At 48.4% G+C, this 20448-nt stretch overlaps 1 protein-coding gene across 1 annotated transcript in view; it reads right to left on the minus strand.

Moving 5' to 3' along the window:
- TMEM168 (transmembrane protein 168) overlaps positions 1–20448 on the minus strand; it is a 185529-nt gene that overhangs the window by 133959 nt on the left and 31122 nt on the right. Inside the window, exon 2 of the mRNA XM_085653177.1 lies at positions 13921–15208. Coding sequence (XP_085509303.1) covers positions 13921–15057 — 1137 coding nt within the window. The 5' untranslated portion in view covers positions 15058–15208. The remainder of the gene's footprint in view (positions 1–13920; positions 15209–20448) is intronic.

Consider the following 20448-nt stretch of genomic DNA (forward strand, 5'->3'; position numbering starts at 1 on the left):
TGGGTCCAAATGTAGCATGTGCTAAGCAGTGATGCTCCCCTTCCTGTCGAGTTTAAAGCTGTGTCACCCACTCTGTGGGCGACAGGTGACACAGATGTGGGATTGTTGCAGATATCGCCGGTTTTAATACAGGTTAAGGACGGTGCTATTCTGCCTCATATCCCTCAGTATAAAATGCCACAGGCAGGAGAGCGAGCTTTATTGCAAATTATAAATGATTTGATTGGGAAGGGAGTGGATGAGGAGACAACTGCAAACATGTGTAATAGCCCCATTCATCCGATTCTTAAAAGGATGTCCCCAGGTTCTTCTGAGGACCATGAAGATGTTTATCGTTTTGTGATTGATTTGCGCGAAGTTCATGAAATAGTGGTCCCTCCGTTTCCAGTGGTACCTGATATTACTACTCTTTTGACAATGATTCCTTCTACTGCTAAATTTTTCTTGGTCATAGATTTCAAAAACGCATTCTTCAGTTTTCCTATTCATTCAGATAGCAGCTATTTGTTTGGTTTTACTCTAGCTGGCGGAAGCTTTAAATTCTGTCGAGCTCCTCTGGGCTATACAGAAAGTCTGAGTATTTATAGTCAAGCAATAACGAGTCAATTGGATTCCCTTTCACTTCCCCCAGGTAATGTATTGGTGCAGTACGTTGATGACTTGCTCATCGCTTCTGATACAGAACAAGGTTGTAGGCACAGGACAGTTAAGTTATTGTAGCATCTGGCACATCATGGACAAAGTTTCTCTTCCCAAATTTCAGTATGGTCGACAGGATGTCACCTATTTGGGTCACCTACTGTCAAAGGAAGGTAGGAGGTCGACCCCGAAGGGAATCAGTACCATTATTAAACTCAGAAAGATGTGCACCCTTTCATAGGTATCACTTCCTACTGTCGGCAGTGGATACCTAGCTACTCACTACCAATTAAAACCCTGCTTGTTCTAACATTAAAAGATGTGCATGAGCCCCAGCGCTTTGTTCATCTCCAGTACTTGGCACTCCATATTACATTAAACCATTTGAGTTGTACGTCCATGAGATGGCTGGTTGTGTGCTTTCTGTTACAACACAAAAGCCTGGAGACAAGCAGCGGCCCGGTGCTGATATTTCTGCTGTCCTTGACCCAGTCGCAAGAGCCCTCCCGAGCTGCGGTCGTGGCTGTGGTCATTTCTATTAGACAATCGCTGGACTTGTACTTGATACTGATCTCAGTCATGGTACCCCATGCGGTGGATACACTTTTGAATAAGACCAAGGCACAGCACCTCACCAGTGCACGTCTGACAGGTTATGAAATAACATTGTTCGCAGAACATATTACAATTAAAAGATGTGCCAATCTGATTCCAGCCACGTTACTGCCCCTCCCTTTTGAGAATGAGGAGATAGATAAACAGGATTGTACCTTCCGGACAGAAGAAGAGACAAAAGGACGGGTGACTTGACTGATGTTCCCTTATCTGACCCACAAGGGGAACTATATGGCTCTTGTTTTAAATTACCAGATGGCACTACAACTGCTGCATATGCTATCACCACACTGCGCACAGTGGTTGAGACATCCCGAATTCCCTATCCATCGTCTCAAGCTGCCAAGCTTGTTGCCCTAATCCGAGCTTGCGAATTAAGTGTGGGACTGGTTGTCAATATTTATACTGACAGCCAATATGCTTTCGGAGTCGCGCATAACTTTGGGCGACTCTGGGGAGAGAGAGGGTTTCTTACTTCACATAGCACCAAAATCCAGAACAGACACCTTATATTGCAGATACTGTCTGCTTTGACACTCTCTAAGAAATTGGCCATAGTGAAGTGTAGTGCTCACTGGAAAGTCACTGACAATGTAGGTAGGGGAAATGCTTTCGCACATCAGACAGCTAAAGAGACAGCCCGGACCAAAATGAAAAGAATGTTTGTAGTGGGACCTGCTAGGTGGGTGCCTGAGGTTACTATGTTTGAAGACATGCTTGAAAATGTGAAGGAGATTCAAAGCGAGGCCACAATAGAAGAGTTAGCAATGTACAAGAAAGTACAGCACAATTGAACGATGAGGGATGTTGGATTGACAAGTCAGGGAAGCAGAGGTTGATGTTGCCAGATGCATATATTTTCCCTGTCGTTATAATGGCCCATGGACCAGCCCACATTAGTGCTAAGGGTATTTGCAAGTTGCTAGATCCTGTATGGCAGAATGATAACATTTCAAAGACAGCTGCACATTTAGTGAAGTAATGTATGGTGTGCATGATGCACAATCCAGGAAAAGGTACTCCTACCCCACCCGGAAATTTCACACCACCTACTTTTCCTTTTGAAGTCCTTCAGATGGACTTTATAGAGATGGAGCAGTGCAATAATTTGAAGTAGGTCTTAGTGATTGTTTGTGCTTTCAGTAAATGGGTTGAAGCATATCCTACTAAAGACATACAACTATTACGACGGCAAAGGTACTCCCGAAGGAGTTCTTACCTCGTTTCGGCTTGCCCGGTTTGATCTGGAGTGAAAACGGAAGTCATTTTAATGCCAAGGTCAATCAGTTAATCTGCGATGGTTTGCACATAAAACAGAAGTTTCATTCTGCAAACATCCCCCAGTCAGCAGGCTATGTTGAGAAGTACAATGGTACTCTCAAGCTGAAGGTGGCAAAGATTCAGGAGACAACAGGGTTACAGTGGCCAGATGCTTCGCCATTAGCACTTTGGTCAACAAGAACGACATCACATTCTAGGACAGGATAGTCACCGTACGAGGTCGTGTTTGGACGCTCAGCAAATGTCTGGGACGTCCCGCGTCCTCGGCGGTTCTCAGATACAGAGTATCCGTTGTTGATCGATTACCTTTGCCAGTTAACTGAAAATGTGCGTTATATCACCAACAGGTCGGGGAAGCCCTGCCAGCCACACCAGAGGGGCCCGGACATGACATTCAGCCTGGTGATTTCATCCTGATCCATAATTTTCAAAGGAGAAGAGTTAAGAGCTGTGTTGGAAGGGGCCACTCCAGGTGTTGCTGGCATCTTGCACTGCCAAAGTTTCCGGACGTAAGAACTGGGTTCATGCCTCCCATTGCAAGAGAGTGCCCCTGCCTTTGCCTTATGACCAATGGATCAAGGATGGAGCAGGGGCCTCGGAGTCTGAGACGGTGCCTCAGTTTGTCCCCTTCAGTGACGCCAAGCTGACTTTGACCAAAACGGATGCAGATAATGATGAAGTGCTGAATGCAGCAGATCCACCGGTAGATACGAGCTATCCAGGAGCCTCTTTTCACGAATCAATCTGTGCCTGGAGTCAACAGGTACAATGTGCGACCCCACTGAGTAATAGTGCACAAAAGGAGAAGTCAGATTAGACAGGGATGGACTGTGTAAATTAGGGTGTACTTTGCTGTAGTACCAAAGGGGTTAGTTTAGGGTGATGTCAGATGGGTGCACTGTTTTTGACATTGGACAGGATAGCTTGAACGTACTCTCTTAAGGAGAACATAGTCCTGATCTACGTGGGATACATCAAGAGCTTAGGACAGAGCAAGCTCCGCAGCCGGTGCTCAAGAGCGCCAATGTTTGATGAACAATAGGAGCCTGTACCAGTGAGGCTCCGACAGACACTGGGAACTTGTATACTTCTCTTGCTGGAGATTTGCCTCTTTTGCTTTATTATTGATTATGCACCCCTTTGGCAGAATGATTGCTGACGAAGAGCAGCCAGTAATTCCTCTTGTTTACGTACAAAGAGTTTGGTCTATTAAGCACAGAGTGCTCTGTGCGGTTATTGTGCTAGTATGGTTGTTGATTCTGGGTGGGGTGTCCTGGGTTTTGGAATGTGATCGAATGCCCCATCATGTACTACACGCAGGATTGTTTCTCAAGTTCTCACAAAAAGGACAGCCCCTAGTAATATATTTCTAGATACACATAAAAGGTTCTTCAGAGAAGGTACTGCTTGTAACCCCACTGAGTGTCACTAGCTTATGGACTGCATATCCATTGTCGCGTGTTAATTATACTTACACTCGGCCCCCTGGTTTTGTAGAAGTGAAAGGAGTGTTTGGTTATCCAGGCCCATGTCAGTTTTATCGAAAGCCACAAGGTATAGGTTATCTAGGATGTAACAATAACACTTATTGTGACAACTTTTATATGGAATAATGCAACATTGATAGGATGGCAGTATAAACAATTGACAGTTCTCCGCGAGGCTGGTTATTACCGTGCCTGTTGCCCAATTGTTAATTTTACTGACCTCATTTTGTATGTCAACTGCTCAGGGATAATTTTGCGTAAGGGCACATATTCTACGGTAAACCCAAAAGACTCTAGTACCATTGGGTGGAATTCTAGGTATGCTGCTGTGGATTATGATAGGCCTATGTATGCACACCCAGGGTTTTTCTTCCTATCTAATGGGACTTACTTCAATATGCACAATGGTACAAATGATGTGGCTCTTGGCATGGTGTTGCCTCTGGGTGTGCCTTGTAAACATGCAAAGCCTAAGGTCAAGTGGATTTAACGAACTTTGACAAAGGAATTTTGCGAGGGGGTGACAGACCTGAAGGTCAATAATTATAATAATGAAAGTACCTTTGGGTACATTCTTTCCTCCATTATTACTTTTGGTGGTACCGCCATGGCCAGGGGTGAAAGGGCTAGGGAATATTTTGGATGTAAACTGCAGATACTATCTAACTCCACTACAGTGGCTTTGAGTGACATCACCACCCAATTAGAAAGTATGCAAATATATTCTGAGAAAACTAGATATGCTGTTCATTTCATTCTAGCTAAGAGTGGTGGTGTGTGCGCAGCAGTAGAGCAATGCGTAGTCGGAATCACCAATATGGAAAAGAATATTACCCAACATATTTTAGATATCTTGGAAAATGTTAAAGGAATGAAAAGCGGAAATTGGAGATGGTACCTCCTTGGTGTATGGGGTTGGATCCTAGAAAGGGTGATCTATTTTGTTGTGATCCTGATTGCTTGCTGTGTTCTGGTGCAGTGTCTCCCCTTATGTTGCTCTTACTGCACCACCCTTATCACCCCCTTAAGAGAGTCTCATTTCATGATGCTTATGCAACAATTATGATTCAAAAGGAAGTGCAGATTATTATGCAGATAGACAAAGGTATTTTTGAGACTTCTTCCCTCATTGACTGATTCTTTCCCTGAACCTTAAGACGTAGAGTGTTTCTAAAATCACATTACCATGCTTTATTGAATGATATATCTTTTGTTATCCTAATATGTTTGCTTAGCTCATGCTAAAAGGAGGGTCTGTAACAATAAAATATTATGCTTTTGTATTGTTCTGAGTAAGTTAGCATTCGCTGCGCCATTTTGTATACCAAAGCCATTTTGTATCATAACTGAAACTAAACTTTTGCCATTTCCGAGAAACAGCCTTCTCTAGGTTATGTTTCTTCGTAACTGTTAGACCTGGCACCTTGGCGTGAGTCTCCCTTCCACTTTTTGTCGCTGTGCCTCATGTGTTTTGCTGGTGTTAGCTGCTCAGAGCACTGTGCCACTGCCAACCAGTGCCACAGTGCAAGTGCTCCCTTTTTAAAATGTATATGTTGGTTGGATTCCATGATTGGCTTATTTGGTTTACTGTCAGACCCCAGTAAAGTGCACCAGGAGTGCCCAGGGCTTGTAAATACAAATGCCGCTGGTGGGCTTGCAGCACTGATTGTGCCACCCACAGAAGCGGCCTAGTAAAATGTGTCCAAGGTCTGCCATTGCCATTGCCGTGCAGTCTGGTACTGTCATGCTGACTGGGCAAGTGCACCCACTTCCCAGTCCCTAAACCTTCCCTTAACTTCATATTAGTCACCCCTATGGTAGGCCCAAGGGCAGGGTGCATTGTAAGCCTAAGGTAGGACAAGCCCTGATGTGTGTGGCATGTCCTAATAGTGAATTACAGCCATTTTCGTTATTCACTATTGTAAGGTTACCTGTTCCCCATAGGCCAGAATGGGCTGTTAGAATTGTTACATCCTATGATCCTAACAGACCCTGGGAACATGGTATAAAATCGAGTTTAGTATGCCTGAACTCAGAATAATAAAATACATCTTTTAGTAAAGTTTATTTTAATATTCTGTGTTTGCAAATACCACTTTTAGAAAGTTGGTATTTGCTTGCCTAACCATTTCAGCCCGCCTCTGCTATGATGTGTATCTGCCTGTCTGGTTTGTGTGAGTGACAGGGCTGGGGAAACCCAGAGGGGCAGGGCTAGGTAGCCTGGTGGTGAATAGAGAGATTGACATTCAGATGGGTGGGAGGAGTGCACCAGGACTCTGAATAGGGGTGTGCTCTGCCACCACAATGCTGGCTCCACCTCCTGTGGAGCGGCTGATGTCTCTGCCTTGCACCTTGAATAGAAAGGCAAGTCATGTCAACAAAGTGCTCAAGAACTGGTTTGGACTGGGCAAAGGCCCCTCTACCCCAGAGGAACAAAGGAATTAGGGGTATAAGTATTGGGACCCTGCTCCCAACAAATTAGATCCTGCTTGACAAGAAGAACCTCTGCCTGAGGAGAAGGAACTGGGAAAGCTGTAAGGAGGAGTACTGTCCCTGACCTGGGGGATGGCCTGCAGTGGTTGCCTTGCTGCTGGAAGGAGAGGAGAAAGACTACAACAACTTTATTTCAACTTGTGCTTTAAAGATCTCCATGGGCTTGTGCTGAGCTTGCCCCCTGAACGAAGTCCCAGGACCAGTGGACTTCACCCCCCAGCTCCCCAGAGTTCTTTGGAAGTGCCTGCTGCTGTTGTTGGGTCTTCTGAGGGACTGCGTGTCGCAAGGAGCTGGAAGCGCGACTCAAGAAGGAGAAGCGTGCCGCCATGGGAGCTGTTGTCATCGCATCTCGCAAAGGGTGTTGCCGCTGCAGCATCGCATCGAGCGGAAGCGTCTCGCATCATTCCGGAAGTGTCTCGCAATGCCGAAGAAGCGTGTCGCCATCGCAGCCATCGTAGCTGACGCATTGCACCGCATCAAGAAAAGCACCTCGCATCCACGGAGGAGCGTGCCGCCGTCGGAGCTGCTGTCGTCGCATCGCGTAAAGGGGTGACGCCGCTGCAGCATCGCATCAAGCGGAAGCGTCTCTCAAACATCGGAGAAGAGTGCCGCTGCCAAGGCCGCTGTCGTCGCATCGCGTAAAAGGGTGACGCCGCTGCAGCCGACGCATCGAGACGAGTCTTCTTGCAACATCGGAGAAGCACAACGCATCTGGAAGATCTTCACGTCTTTATTTCTTTGCATCAAAAGCTTAATCGCATCAGCATCGTTGCAACACTTTCGTTGCCCTGCGTGTCGCATCCAAGGTACATTGACTTAAAGTGTTGCATTTAAGAACTTAAGAGAACCAAGCAAACTTCTACCATCTAAAGTAACAGTATTGTGTATTTTTGTCGTTTAATGGTCTTGTGGTAACTCTATATAAAGAATCCTTATTTTTAATATAAAAGCCTGTGTGGTGTCCATCTGTAGTGTTGTCACTTGGTTACTGTATGTGTTCACAAATGCTTAACCTATAGCGCTCTGAGATAAGCCTTGTCTGCTCGCGCCAAGCTACCTAGAGGGTGAGCAGGGGTTATTTTAGGAGTGTAACCCCTTTCCCTGACTAGAGGAAAGGTTCCCTGTTTGTCACAAGTACCTACCTGTGCCAACCAGAGAACCCGGATTCTAACAGTAACTGTGTTTTGCTACACTAATGAATGCACTGTTCTTATTAGCGCATACCTTTCCTTTAGATGTAAGCCCTCACCCACTTATCTAGTGACGGGCACAACCAGGATGACCTTGACTGATATATAATGTGTGCCTGGCTTCAGAACTGAAACTTACTCCTTTGTAATTTATTGTCCAGCTACAGTTTTCTGGAAAATTCTATGGTGGGCGTGTTTTCATTGATTCTGAAATGTACATAATGTATCTCTATACTTGTGGAAGTCAGACTCTCTCTGCAGCACTCTTAGCGACTGGGAAGCCAGGGACCCGCTCGGAGCAAACTTTGAATAAACTAATATTGGTTTATAGTCTCTACTGTCTGACCGACTCTTCATTTCGTAGAAGGCAGAGAGGTGGTCGTGAATGATCCGGGTGATCAGAATCGGATCATTTCCTTCAGTTGGCGCCCGAACAAGGACTCCTTCGGGTGAGTGGCCCATCGCCATCTGCGGGCGGGGTGGGGGGGGGGGGACAGAGGTTGAGGCTATTGTCGGGTCAGACAGACGGATCAGGGATGATCCCTGTATAAGGAGCACGGATTGCTCGCAGCTGCCCCTTCTGTCTGACCGGTCGGGACCTTGCCCAGTGGTCATCCCGACTGGAGTCCTGAACGGCGAAACCCTTGGATCTGACCGTTTGGTCTGAAGAGTCGGCAGTGGAGCATAGATTAGTTTTGATCTGCATGTATCAGGGGAGTTTGTTTTGGTTTTTTGTGGGGAGAGGATGTAGCCTTCCAGCTAGAACGGACGATCTTGAAGCTGGGGAACCGGGTTTTCCTTCACCAGTACAGAGATCTGGGCCTAAATCCATAGTTTTTTTGCTATCAATGCCATTCCAGTTTGAAACCAGCCATTTGCAAATCAGTCTTGACCCTGCACCCAATGGGAACAGTCAACGACGACATTTATAGAGCACGCTACTCACCCGCAAGGGTCTCAAGGCGCTGGGGGGTGAGGGGGGTGGGTGCTGCTACTGCTCGAAGAGCCAGGTCTTGAGGTGTTTCCTGAAGGTGCGATGGTTCTGGGTCAGTCGTAGGTGGGCGGGGAGGGAGTTCCATGTCTTGGCGGCCAGGTAGGAGAAGGATCTTCCTCCGGTGGTGTTCTGCGAATCCGTGGGACGGTGGCGAGGGCGAGGCTGGTGGATCGGAGCTGGCGGGTGGGAGTGTAGAACGTGAGGCGGTTGTTGAGGTATGTGGGGCCCATGTCGTGGAGAGCCTTGTGTGCGTGGGTGAGGAGCCTGAATGTGATTCTCTTGCTGACGGGGAGCCAGTGCAGGTCTCTCAGGTGGGCGGAGATGTGGCTGTGGCGGGGGATGTCCAGGATGAGTCATGCCGAGGCGTTCTGGATGCATTGGAGTCTTTTCTGTAGTTTGGGTGTGGTTCCAGCGTAGAGGGCGTTCCCGTAGTCCAGTCGGCTGGTGACGAGGGCCTGGGTGACCGTCTTTCTTGTTTCAGTGGGGATCCACCGGAAGATCTTACGGAGCATGCGCAGGGTGTTGAAACATGATGACGAGACGGCGTTGACTTGTTTGGTCATCGTGAGGGAGGAGTCCAGGATGAAGCCCAGGTTGCGTGCGTGGTCCGTGGGGTTGGGGGCGGTTCCTAGTGCCGGGGGCCACCAGGAGTCGTCCCAGGCGGAGGGGGATGATCCGAGGATGAGGACTTCCGTCTTGTCTGAGTTCAGTTTCAGACGGCTGAGCTTCATCCAATCCGCTACTTCTTTCATTCCTTCCTGGCAATTGGCTCTGGCGGTGGCGGGGTCGTTGGTGAGGGAGAGTATCAGCTGGGTGTCGTCAGCATAGGAGATGATGTTTAGGTTGTGTTGGCATGTGATGGCTGCGAGGGGGTTCATGTAGACATTGAAGAGGGTGGGGCTGAGCGAGGATGCTTGGGGGACGCCGCAGATCTTGGTGGCTGCTGATCGGAAGGGAGGGAGGCAGACTCTCTGCGTCCTGTCTGAGAGGAATGAGGTGATCCAGTCCAGAGCTTTTCCTTGGATTCCGGCGTGGTGGAGGCGGGTTGTAAGGGTACGGTGGCAGACTGTGTCGAATGCGGCCAATAGGTCGAGGAGGATGAGGGCAGCAGTCTCTGCGTTGTCGAGCAGGGACCTGATGTCGTCGGTGGCTGCGACGAGGGCGGTCTCGGTGCTGTGGTTCGCTCGGAAGCCGGACTGCGATGGGTCTAGGGAGCCGTTAGTCTCGAGGAATGCGGTCAGCTGTTTGTTGGCAGTCTTCTCGATGACTTTGGCGGAAAAAGGGAGGAGCGAGATGGGGCGAAAATTCTTGAGGTCCGTGGCATCCGCGGTAGGTTTTTTCAGGAGGGCGTTTATCTCTGCATGCTTCCAGCTCTCCGGGAAGGTGGCCGAAACGAAGGAGCTGTTGATGATGTTCCGCAGTTGGGGTGCGATAATGGAGTCGGCTTTGATGAAGATGTGGTGTGGACAGGGGTCGGCTGGGGAGCCGGAGTGGATGGTGTTCATCACATGGGTGGTGTCCTCAGTGCTGACGGGGGTCCAGGTGCGGAGGGTGGCGGTGAGGGGCATTGGTTCGGTGGTTGGGATCGTGGTCTGGGCGCCGAAGCTGTTGTGTATGTCGGCGATCTTGTGGTGGAAGAACGAGGCCAGTGAATCGCAGCGGTCTTGCGAAGGCGTGATGTCGCTGTTGCTGGCGCTGGGGTTGGAGAGCTCTTTGATGATGCTGAAGAGTTCCTTGCTGTTGTGGGTGTTGTTGTCCAGTCGTTCTCTGATTGCTGCCCTTTTGGTGGTGCGGATCAGTTGGTGGTGTTTGCAGATGGCGTTCTTGAGGGGTGTCATGTTTTCTGTTGACTGGTCGTGGCGCCAGGCTTTCTCGAGGGTGCGGCAGGATATCTTGGAGTCTTTGAGGTCGTTGGTGAACCATGAGGCTTTCTTGCTGCCGGGTCTGCTGGGAGGAATCTTCAGTGGAGCAAGGGTGTCGGCACAGTTGGTGAGCCACTGAGTGAGGTTGCGGGCTGCTTCGTTAGAGTCCGTAGTGTTGGTGGGAGGGTTCTGGCTCAGCGAGGTGGTGAGCTGGTCTGTGGTGATCTTGCCCCAACATCTTCGGGGGATCTGTTGCGGGTGGTGGTGGGTCGTTGTTTTCCTGAAGTTGAAGTGGACGCAGCTGTGATCTGTCCAGTGTAGTCCGGTTGAGTGGCTGAAGATGTGGTTGCTGGAGGAGAAGACTGGGTCAAGCGTGTGGCCGGCGTAGTGGGTGGGGGTGTTCACCAGTTGCTTGAGTCCGAGGTTGGCGAGGTTGTCTAGCAGGGCGGTGGTGTTGCTGTCATTGTTGTTTTCCAGGTGGACGTTGAGGTCTCCTAGGAGGATGTAGTCTGACGAGGTGAGGGCAAACGGGCTGATGAAGTCCACGATGGCTTCGCTGAAATGTGTGCTTGGTCCCGGGGTCTGTAGATGAGGGTGCCTCTGAGGGTGGTCGTGGGGTTGGTGTGTATCTGGAAGTGAAGGTGTTCGGCGGTGGTGAGGGTGTCGTCGGAGTTGGTCGTGATGCGGATGGTGTTTCTGTGGACGATGGCGATGCCTCCTCCGGTTTGGTTGGTGCGGTCCCACCGGGTGATTTTGTAGCCGTCCGGGATGGCTATGGCGATGTCGGGGGCTGAGGAGGCGTTCATCCAGGTTTCTGTGAGGAAGGCGACGTCCGGCGCTGTTGTGTCGAGGAGGTTCCAGAGTTAGATGGCGTGCCTGTGGATGGAGCGGGTGTTGAGCAGGATGCACTTGAGGTGATTGTTGCTGGGGCCTGGTCTGGTGGGTGCAGTGCAGGTCTGGAGGCAGGTGAGTTTGCAGGCAAGGCAGGTGAAGGGTCCGTGGGTGCGTTTCGGGGTGGCTCGGTGGCAGGCGGGAGCCCGGCCGGTGTTGAGTACGTTGAGGGTGGTGGCGTTGTAGCTCAGTCGGGTGGGCTGGCGTCAAAGAGGGCCAGGGGTCCTGGCGCTGGGCGCGGTCCTGGCGCAGACGGGCGCAGACGGGCGCAGACGGGCTTGCCTTAGGCAGGCTAGCGGCGCGCCAGCGGCGCGCCCGCTGCGTGGCCTCCATATGAGGGAGAGAGGGAGGGAGGAGCAGCTGGGAGCGGGGCGGCCAATGGGGGGCGGGGCCGCGGGGAGCGCGAGCGGCGGGAAACCGGGAAGGGGGGGGGGGGGGAAGAGGGTACAGCAGCACCGAGGCAAACGAGCAAAAACACTGAAGATCAGGGGCACAAAACAAGAGAAAACCAAGGGGCAAAAACAGAGCACAAACACTGAGGGTCAGGGGGACAGCGAGAGAAAACCAAGGGGAAAACGAAGCAAAATACTGAAGATCAGGGGCACAACGAGAGAAAACAAGGGGCAAGAACCAAGGGGCACAGAGAGGAGGACAAAGGGGCAAGAACCAGGGGGCACAGAGCGAGGCACAAGGAGTAGACCGGGGCAACACAGTCAGCAGACAGTACAATCACAGTCTGCTAAATCGACACAAACTAGACTTCTGATCGAGAGAAGCAGCGGCGCACAGGGGGTCTGCGCGGTGGCAGAGGGAGCGACCTGCCTGGTCACAGGGTCAAGTGTCAGGGTCAACAGTCCAGCCCGAACTGCCAAGCCAGGTCCTCCCTGGACGGGAAACAAGCATCCTAGGACCGGTTTCAAGATTTCACCCCTCATCAGCCAGGATAGCTTGACTCCAGTGGCATGGAAAGCATGGGACCCACGTCTGGGCATACCCGTCCCACTCCAGGTGAGAAATGTAAAAAGAACAATTGATGGACAGAATGCAGAGCAATGTTATAAATTCACTGGATTCACGCAAGCCTGGCTGATGAGGGGTGTTACACCGAAACTGGCCCCGGCATGCTAGTTTCCGGTGCAAGGAGGACCTGGCTTGGCAGTTCGGGCTGGACTGTTCCCATGAGGCATGAGGCACAGGGTCAAGACTGATTTGCATATGGCTGGGTTCAAACTGGGCTGGCGAAGTGAGCTTAAGAACAATGACTGATTCAACCCAACCCAGATCTGTGACTGGGGGGTGAGTGTCTGAAAAGTTTCAGCACTCCGTCCATCCTCTCTTTCTGTGTGCGGTTTCCATAGGCCATAAAGTGGTATACTAGCCTCACATTGTCATCTACCTGCGTCCAGTTCTTAAGCTTAATTTCACACTTCCCACTTCAACTTTTTCACCAGTATTAGGTCAACCAAATCTAGTCAAAATTAGGTTTTCAGAAGGGCATTCTCAATATTTCCAAGACTGTGAAAACCTTTCTTACTTGTGAGAATAGCGCTCTTCCCTCTCCAAAATCGAACTCCTCGCTGACGAGTTAGGAGAACAGAGTATGTTACTAACAGCAGACTACAAACTACCAGTGGCTGAGAATTCAGCCTTTTGTTTCTAAAGGGTTCAATCACAATATTGAGGCAAAATGGCATCACTGACCGTAAATAAAAGACTGAAACAAAACATATGCAAGCCCAGATTGACTTGCACTGTCTAATGACACTAAAGAAAACCTCTGGAATGACTCTCGAGGTGGTGAGCATACACATTGGTGCCTATAGCAACTCAGCAGGTTACCCATCCTCAATGGCACAATCGTTATGTTTACCTAAAACACATAGCTAAGTCTGTGAGATAAATCTACTAACAGAGAAACAAAAGTGAGAAACCTGCCATAAGTCAACACTTGAATACAAAGTCAATCAACCAGTGTCAAAATATGTTCTAAGAACGTTTTAAAGAGACAAAGGTTGGTTTGTATAGGAAAGATCAAATGACCATCTTTCTTCACAAGGCTATTTCTCGGTGCACAACCTGATAATTGTTTTTGAGAAAAAAAATACAACAATCAAGGATTCGGGATGGCGGGTTACCTTTCAACTTCTGGTTATTTCCAGTAGCGGTTTAACCTTTGTGTTTGATGCAATCATCTGCTGAGTTTGCTATTATTAGTTGCATTCTTTTGGTCTGCAGCCTAAAACTCTTTTGATCTGCTTATAAACGTTGTTTTGGAAAGCATTTTAATAGTAACATTTTTGTAGTCTGCTAATTCCCTCTATAAATAATCTGTCAACCCAGGTAAAAAAAACAAATCTATTGCAAACACAATCCTTGAGAATTACAGGAAGAAAGAGAATTATAGGAAGAAAGAGAAAAAAATGTAAATCTTCCAACATGAATTTTTCAAAATGCATTAGTTAATTTACCTGCCAGGAAACTGCACCAAAAATGGCTGTAGCTACAAGGCTGAAGAAAACCAGGCGTTCCGAAATTAGGCAAAAATGACGCATTCCTTTAGAGGCCATGACTCGATCTAGGCTGTTGTTCTCCGCTTTGTGTGTTGAATACATTTTGTGACAATCATTTAGTTTTGTATGGAAGCCCCAAAGGGTGATCAGAAAAATAATATGGCATACTAACCAAAAAATCCCAAAAATTGAAAATCCTGGTATTACAAAGTACCATAACTTAAGATGGCTCAGTTTAAAGGTCGAGAGTATAAAGAATATGAGTTCAATACACCCAACAAAAATTACTGAAAGTCTTCGACAAATTGCCCCACGGAACAAATAAGGTTTCCAACGTTCGGTAACAGAAAGTCCACTGAAGTAAACATCAAAAAGTGGATCGCACACCAGGCAGCTGAAGAAGCAGGCCAAAGCAAATGGGTTTATAGGAATCTTTAAGGATGGGAAGAACAATAAAGAAGCAAGAACTCCAAATATCACCAGGTTTGGAATTGCAAGGAAAGACTTCATCCGCAGGTCAATCATCAGCATTGCAAGCGCTGCTACCAACAAAATGATACTCATGCACTTTTCAACCAACATGGTCGTGCTTGCAATAGCAAAACCAGTGAGCTCCAGAAATTCCACTGATGTCAGCAGGGTGGGTCGATGTCGTACACAGCCACAGATCCGCTCCACCAAAGAGCACAGCGTCCTTATGGCCATAGAGGAAATGAGCAGGCATTTGGTTGCTTCTTCTTTCATATCATTCTTAAAAGAAGAATTATCAAGGAAACAGAGCAGGCCAAGCAAAAAGCCAAACCACAAATGGGAAAGACTTAAACTTGCAGCCTCCATTGAAAAATAGTAGTAGAGTATGCTTGCAATTCCTAGAACAAAAAGCCCAAGGATAAAAATTACTAGAATTAGTGAGTCCTCCGTTTTCTCCCATCTCACATAAAGACCCATGCATATGGCCACCAGCAAACTGATCCTTGCTAGATAGCCAAGGTATCTGATCGAAGAGTGCATGTTTGCCTCTCTATTTGCTTCATCCAATTTTGTCATTGCTACATAAAGACAGTGACTAACACAGTAGCGAAGTGATCTGCACATGTAAACAGGTAAGAAAATGTTCACACCACACTAGGAAAAGTAATCTTTGAGTTTCTTCCAGAAAATAGTGGGTACCGATGATCACACTGTAGTCTCATCTCCACAAGCATTATCAGTTCACATATCAATCACAAACTTTATTTTTGAAATCCTAGAAGAAAAAAAAAAGTAGAATTAGATACAAAGTAAAAACACTAAAAAGATTTGAATCAGCATTATTTGTGCCCGTTTAAATTTTTTTTTTTTTAATTGTGATGGAAAGTAAAATAGGAACTCTATTAGGAGTCTCTGCAAGTTTGTCTTTCAAAGTGACCATACTGCTGCAAGAGTTTTTATACACAACACACAAAGGCATGAAAAATGGTTGTTTAATCTAAATACGCATCAGCAGAATTCCCCAATTAGTGCTTTACATTTTAAATGAGTGTAACGAAGAAATGCAAAATTAAAATTCTAACCATCATCTCGTTAGTAGTAGATACAGTATCATATAAACAGGATCCTCACAATGCTGCTTAGTGGTCAACAACACTCCTACAAATAGAAAATACCAAATACACTGTTGTTTAGCAAATGATGTATCTAAGAGAGATGCAGATTTAACAGTAACAGTTGAAAATATTGTGGCGAGGAGTCTTTTTCTAAAGATCGAGCAGAATTTATGGGTAGTGTCAGACTTGGCATCTTTTGGCGCGTTTTCTCTGAGCTTATGCTTTTTGACCTCCCAGTTTTGACTCTGTTTGGGCTGGTTTAGTGTTTCTGCACACTTTTCTCACTGCTGATCAGTGATAAAGTGCAAGTGCTCCTGGGGTAAAATGTGTTATGGATTGGTGTTTCCATGATTGGCCTATTTGATTTATGTGTCAGTCCCTAGTAAAGTGCACTGAGCGTGCCAGGGCCTGTAAATCAAACACGGATAGTGGGCTGCAGCACTGGATTGGGCCACCCACACAAACGGCCCGTAAATGTAACTCTGGCCTGCCATTGCAGAGCCTGTGTGCAGTCTGGTACTGCCATGTCGATTTGGAAAGAGCACCCACTTGCCAGGCCCTAACCTTCCCTTTACGTACATGCCAGTCACCCCTAAGGTAGGCCCAAGGTACCCCTGTTTGCAGGGTGCAGTGTATGTGAAAGGTAGGACATGCCTTGGTGTGTGTGGCATGACCTGATAGTGAATTAGGCTACATGTTCCCCATAGGACAGAATGGGGAGTTTGTTTATAACATCTTATAAACATAACTGGCCCTGGGAACTAGGTAGGAATATAAAGTTTAGTATGCCTGAACTCGGAATCTAAAGATGCATCTTTTAGTGAAGGTGATTTTTACATTCTGTGTTCGAAAATACCACTTTTAGAAAGTATATATTTTCTTGCTCAGCCATCCAGCAGGCCTCTGCTGGGTTTGTGGATTGACTGTCTGGGTTTTGGATGACAAGGGCTGGGGAGCAAGAGTGGCTCCGGATAGTCTGGGTGGGTCAGGAAAAGGGTGAATAGCCCTGGGCTGCATTTAGAGTAGGGGGGAGATTTCCTTGCACCTGAATGGGCCTGGTCTGCCTCTGACAATGCCGTCTCCACCTCCTGCCAGGAAGCCACACCAGAGAGGGCAGAACTGGTTCTGGCTGGGCACAGACACTCTCTGCCTGAGATTACAAAGGATTTTGGGCTATAAAAAGTGGAGCCCAAACCCCTGAACTTTAGAACTCTTTTGGACCAAGAATACAGCCAAGAAGAAGAGCTGGAGAAGCTATGAGGTGGAACTACCACTTTGCTGTGTGCTTTGCTGTGTTGGCCTGCAGTGGCTGCCTCTGTCTTGGGCAGTGAAAGGACTGCACTGAACTTTCTGCAATCTACTTTTGCGAGTTTCTCCAAGGGCTTAAGGTAGAGCTTTGCCCCCTGTTCAAGACGTCTCAGGAAAGACTTCAAGCTCTTCTGCCCTCATCACTGGGAACTGTGTTTTTTGTGCTACTACAGAAGATAAAAAAAGCAACCCAATGCCATCCATGACGCCGCAGCCAACTCCGTGTCCTGAAGGCACCAGAGGGCACTGCCGCAACGCTGCACTGTGACCCTGGTCTGACCAACGACGCCTGCTGACGCCACCACCGAGCCACTGCTCGCACCGCGACCTATGGGCAGCGCACTCCGTATCGCCTCGCTTCACGCCGCCGCCTTGGTATCCCCGACGACTCCGCTCCATGCAGAAATCGACGTTCAAGGGCACCGCTTGCAAAGTTACACAACGCACCACTTTCATCCCACACCGCAACCTTGGCCTACTGACGCCGGTGCCATGAACTCCAGTTCGTCAGCCAACGACGGCGCATCAGCAACGACAACGCCGCTGCTTGCACCGTGACCTGCCAGCACCGTGACCCTGGTCTCACCGACGACGACGCCGCCGCCGCCGCCACCGGGCCGCTGCTCGCACCGTGACCCGAGGGCGGCGCACGCCGCACCACTGCACTTCGCACCGCAGCACCCGATGCCTGCTGACGCCAGCACTCCTGACTTCAACAGAGAGGAGTTCGATCTGCAACGCGTGTGACTTCGAGGGCCGGACGACTCCTGCACCGACCTCCGGAACCAATGCCTGCGGACGCCGTTCTTTCAGAAGCTCAACGAGAGGTCGTCAATGCCCTTCATCTCCAAAGGTACTGTTTGCGGGTCTTCCTGACACCGTAGCTGACCCGCGATGCCCCGGTCAGCCAGAACTGTTTGGATTTGTTTGTTCACGACACCGTGATAGTCCAGACAGAGCTATTGACATGAACTGTTTTTCTAGCATATTTTGATAACTAAAGATTTCAAAGTACTGTATTGTGGATTATTATGGTTTTTGGTCTCGTCTTAAGTATATAAATATATTAGATATTTTTCTAAACTGGTGTGGTGTCCTTTTGTAGTGCTTGCACTGTATTACTGTTGGTTATGTGCAAATGCTTTACACACTGCCGCTAAGGTAAGCGTGACTGCTCGTGACAAGCTACCAAGGGGGTGAGCAGGGGTTATTTTAGGAGTGTAACGCCCTTATCCTGACTAGGAAGTAGGGTCTCCAACTTGGACAAAGGTGCAAGCCATTGCCAACTAGAGACCCCCATTTCTAACAGGTAGCCACAGTTTATGTGATCATCGAAAGGTCTTATGGTATTTGGCATCGAGATAAACAGGTCTTAGTGTTAGGCTCAGGTGGTCCTTCGTAGATTTTCCTGTGGCATTCAATAATATAGACATATTGGCTCTTAAGTAAAGTAAAGCAATAGGAGCAGTCAAAGTTGACCTCTGACACTGCTGATACTCCATTTAGGTCAAAATGGATAACGGCCTGAAGCAAGGCTGCTTCACGACTCCAAACCTATGTACACTATTTTGATTGACTTCTCTAGTTCTAAATAATGTACAAGTATTTTACTCTTAAACTTCTCATATGATTGTTAATGTATGTTAATAAGTTATCAATTTTATGTTCTGTTGTGTCAGCCTTCCAATGGCAACCTGGCACACAACAACAACAACAAGCATTTGCAATGCGACAGGTCTCGCATTTATAAGAGTTTGAGCTATTGGCATTGTAAAATGCCTTTTATTTATGTTTTGGTTTTGGTTTTAAAACAAATAAAGGCATTGTCATTTACAATGTCAGTAGCATAAACTCGCATAAAAGCAGTGTGTGGAGTGCAGCAGTGTGCGGCGTGTAGCAGTGTGCAGCAGTGTGCGGCGTGCAGCAGTGTGCGGCGTGCAGCAGTGTGCGGCGTGCAGCAGTGTGCGGCGTGCAGCAGTGTGCGGCGTGCAGCAGTGTGCGGCGTGCAGCAGTGTGAGGCATGCAGCAGTGTGAGGCATGCAGCACTGGGTGGCGTGCAGCAGTGTGCGGCGTGCAGCAGTGTCGTACAGCATGCAGCAGTGAGTAATGCAGCAGTGTGCAGCAGTGGGTGGCGTGCAGCAGTGGGTGGCGTGCAGCAGTGCGCGGCGTGCAGCAGTGCGCGGCGGGCAGCAGTGCGCGGCGGGCAGCAGTGCGCGGCGGGCAGCAGTGTGAGGCGGGCAGCAGTGCGCGGCGGGCAGCAGTGCGAGGCACGCAGCAGTGCGAGGCACGCAGCAGTGTTTTGTGTAGCAGTGTGAGGCGTGCAGCAGTGTGAGGCGTGCAGCAGTGTGAGGCGTGCAGCAGTGTGAGGCGTGCAGCAGTGTGAGGCGTGCAGCAGTGTGAGGCGTGCAGCAGTGTGAGGCGTGCAGCAGTGTGAGGCGTGCAGCAGTGTGAGGCGTGCAGCAGTGTGAGGCGTGCAGCAGTGTGAGGCGTGCAGCAGTGTGAGGCGTGCAGCAGTGTGTGGCGTGCAGCAGTGTGTGGCGTGCAGCAGTGTGTGGCGTGCAGCAGTGTGTGGCGTGGTTTGTAAACAACAAGAAAAGCGGACATCAAAGGAAGGGTGGGAGGGAACGAGCATATGGGGTGTGAGTTATAACAAAAGTTAATTGTTGTAAGAGGGGATGCAGGAAGTGAGGCCGAGCGCGCGCTGACAAAAGCAGTCTGCTGCTTTCAAGTCCGATGGCAGATGCCAGCTTCGCGCTTGAATGCCTCACATGCACTGGACATAAACCGCATTCCTAAGGTCTTGTGCCTCTTACTAAATCCCTCTGAATGCGTGAGGCGGCGCACGCGCAGGAAGTAGCTGGTGGCAAATGGAATACGCGTGGTTGTGTGCGTAACCGCCACCCGATCCGCCTGGGAAGCCTTTGGGAGCATTTCTGAAGCCCCTACATAAGTCTCGCTGAGCCATCGCTTACGCGATAGCCAGGCGAGACCTAAAAAGTGCAATACTAGCAGATTGAAAATAAATACAAACTTATTAAGTGTTGTCTTTCTGGGATGAGGAAAATGTGTTCAATTTGATGACTTACAGAAAAGACAATTAAGATACTGAGCTTTTATAAATACTCAGTGTTTGTATTTACAAAGTCCTAACACTGAAAACAGGATAGGAAGCAAATAACTAATGCAGTTATATCTGAAATAGTCTGATAGGGTTAAATGGACGATTATCAAGTAAACTTGTGTAAAAGCATAAAACAGAAAGGCTGTACTAATCGTCCTGCATGGTAGTGATGTTGCTTTTACTAATAGATGGTGCCGTGGCATTGTTGATGTTTGTTGTGACTCTAAAGAAAGGGGGACCCAAAGTAAATCTCAGGAATCTGCTGGAGGGACATGCAGAGATGGAAATGCATATATAATATCGTAAAACCTGGATGTAGTTTTAAAACTTGATTTTGCTTTCATAGAGCCCACATAGATGTCCCAATGCTAGGCAGAAACCCATGGTCATAAGTGAGTAGATTAGAGAGTTAGAGATTTAACAGCCAGCTTTTGAGAGGTTTCCTGAAATTTAGGTCGAGAACGGTACTGT

Source organism: Triturus cristatus, chromosome 4_1 (genome assembly GCF_964204655.1).
Source record: "Triturus cristatus chromosome 4_1, aTriCri1.1, whole genome shotgun sequence".
NCBI classification, from domain to species: Eukaryota; Metazoa; Chordata; class Amphibia; order Caudata; family Salamandridae; genus Triturus; species Triturus cristatus.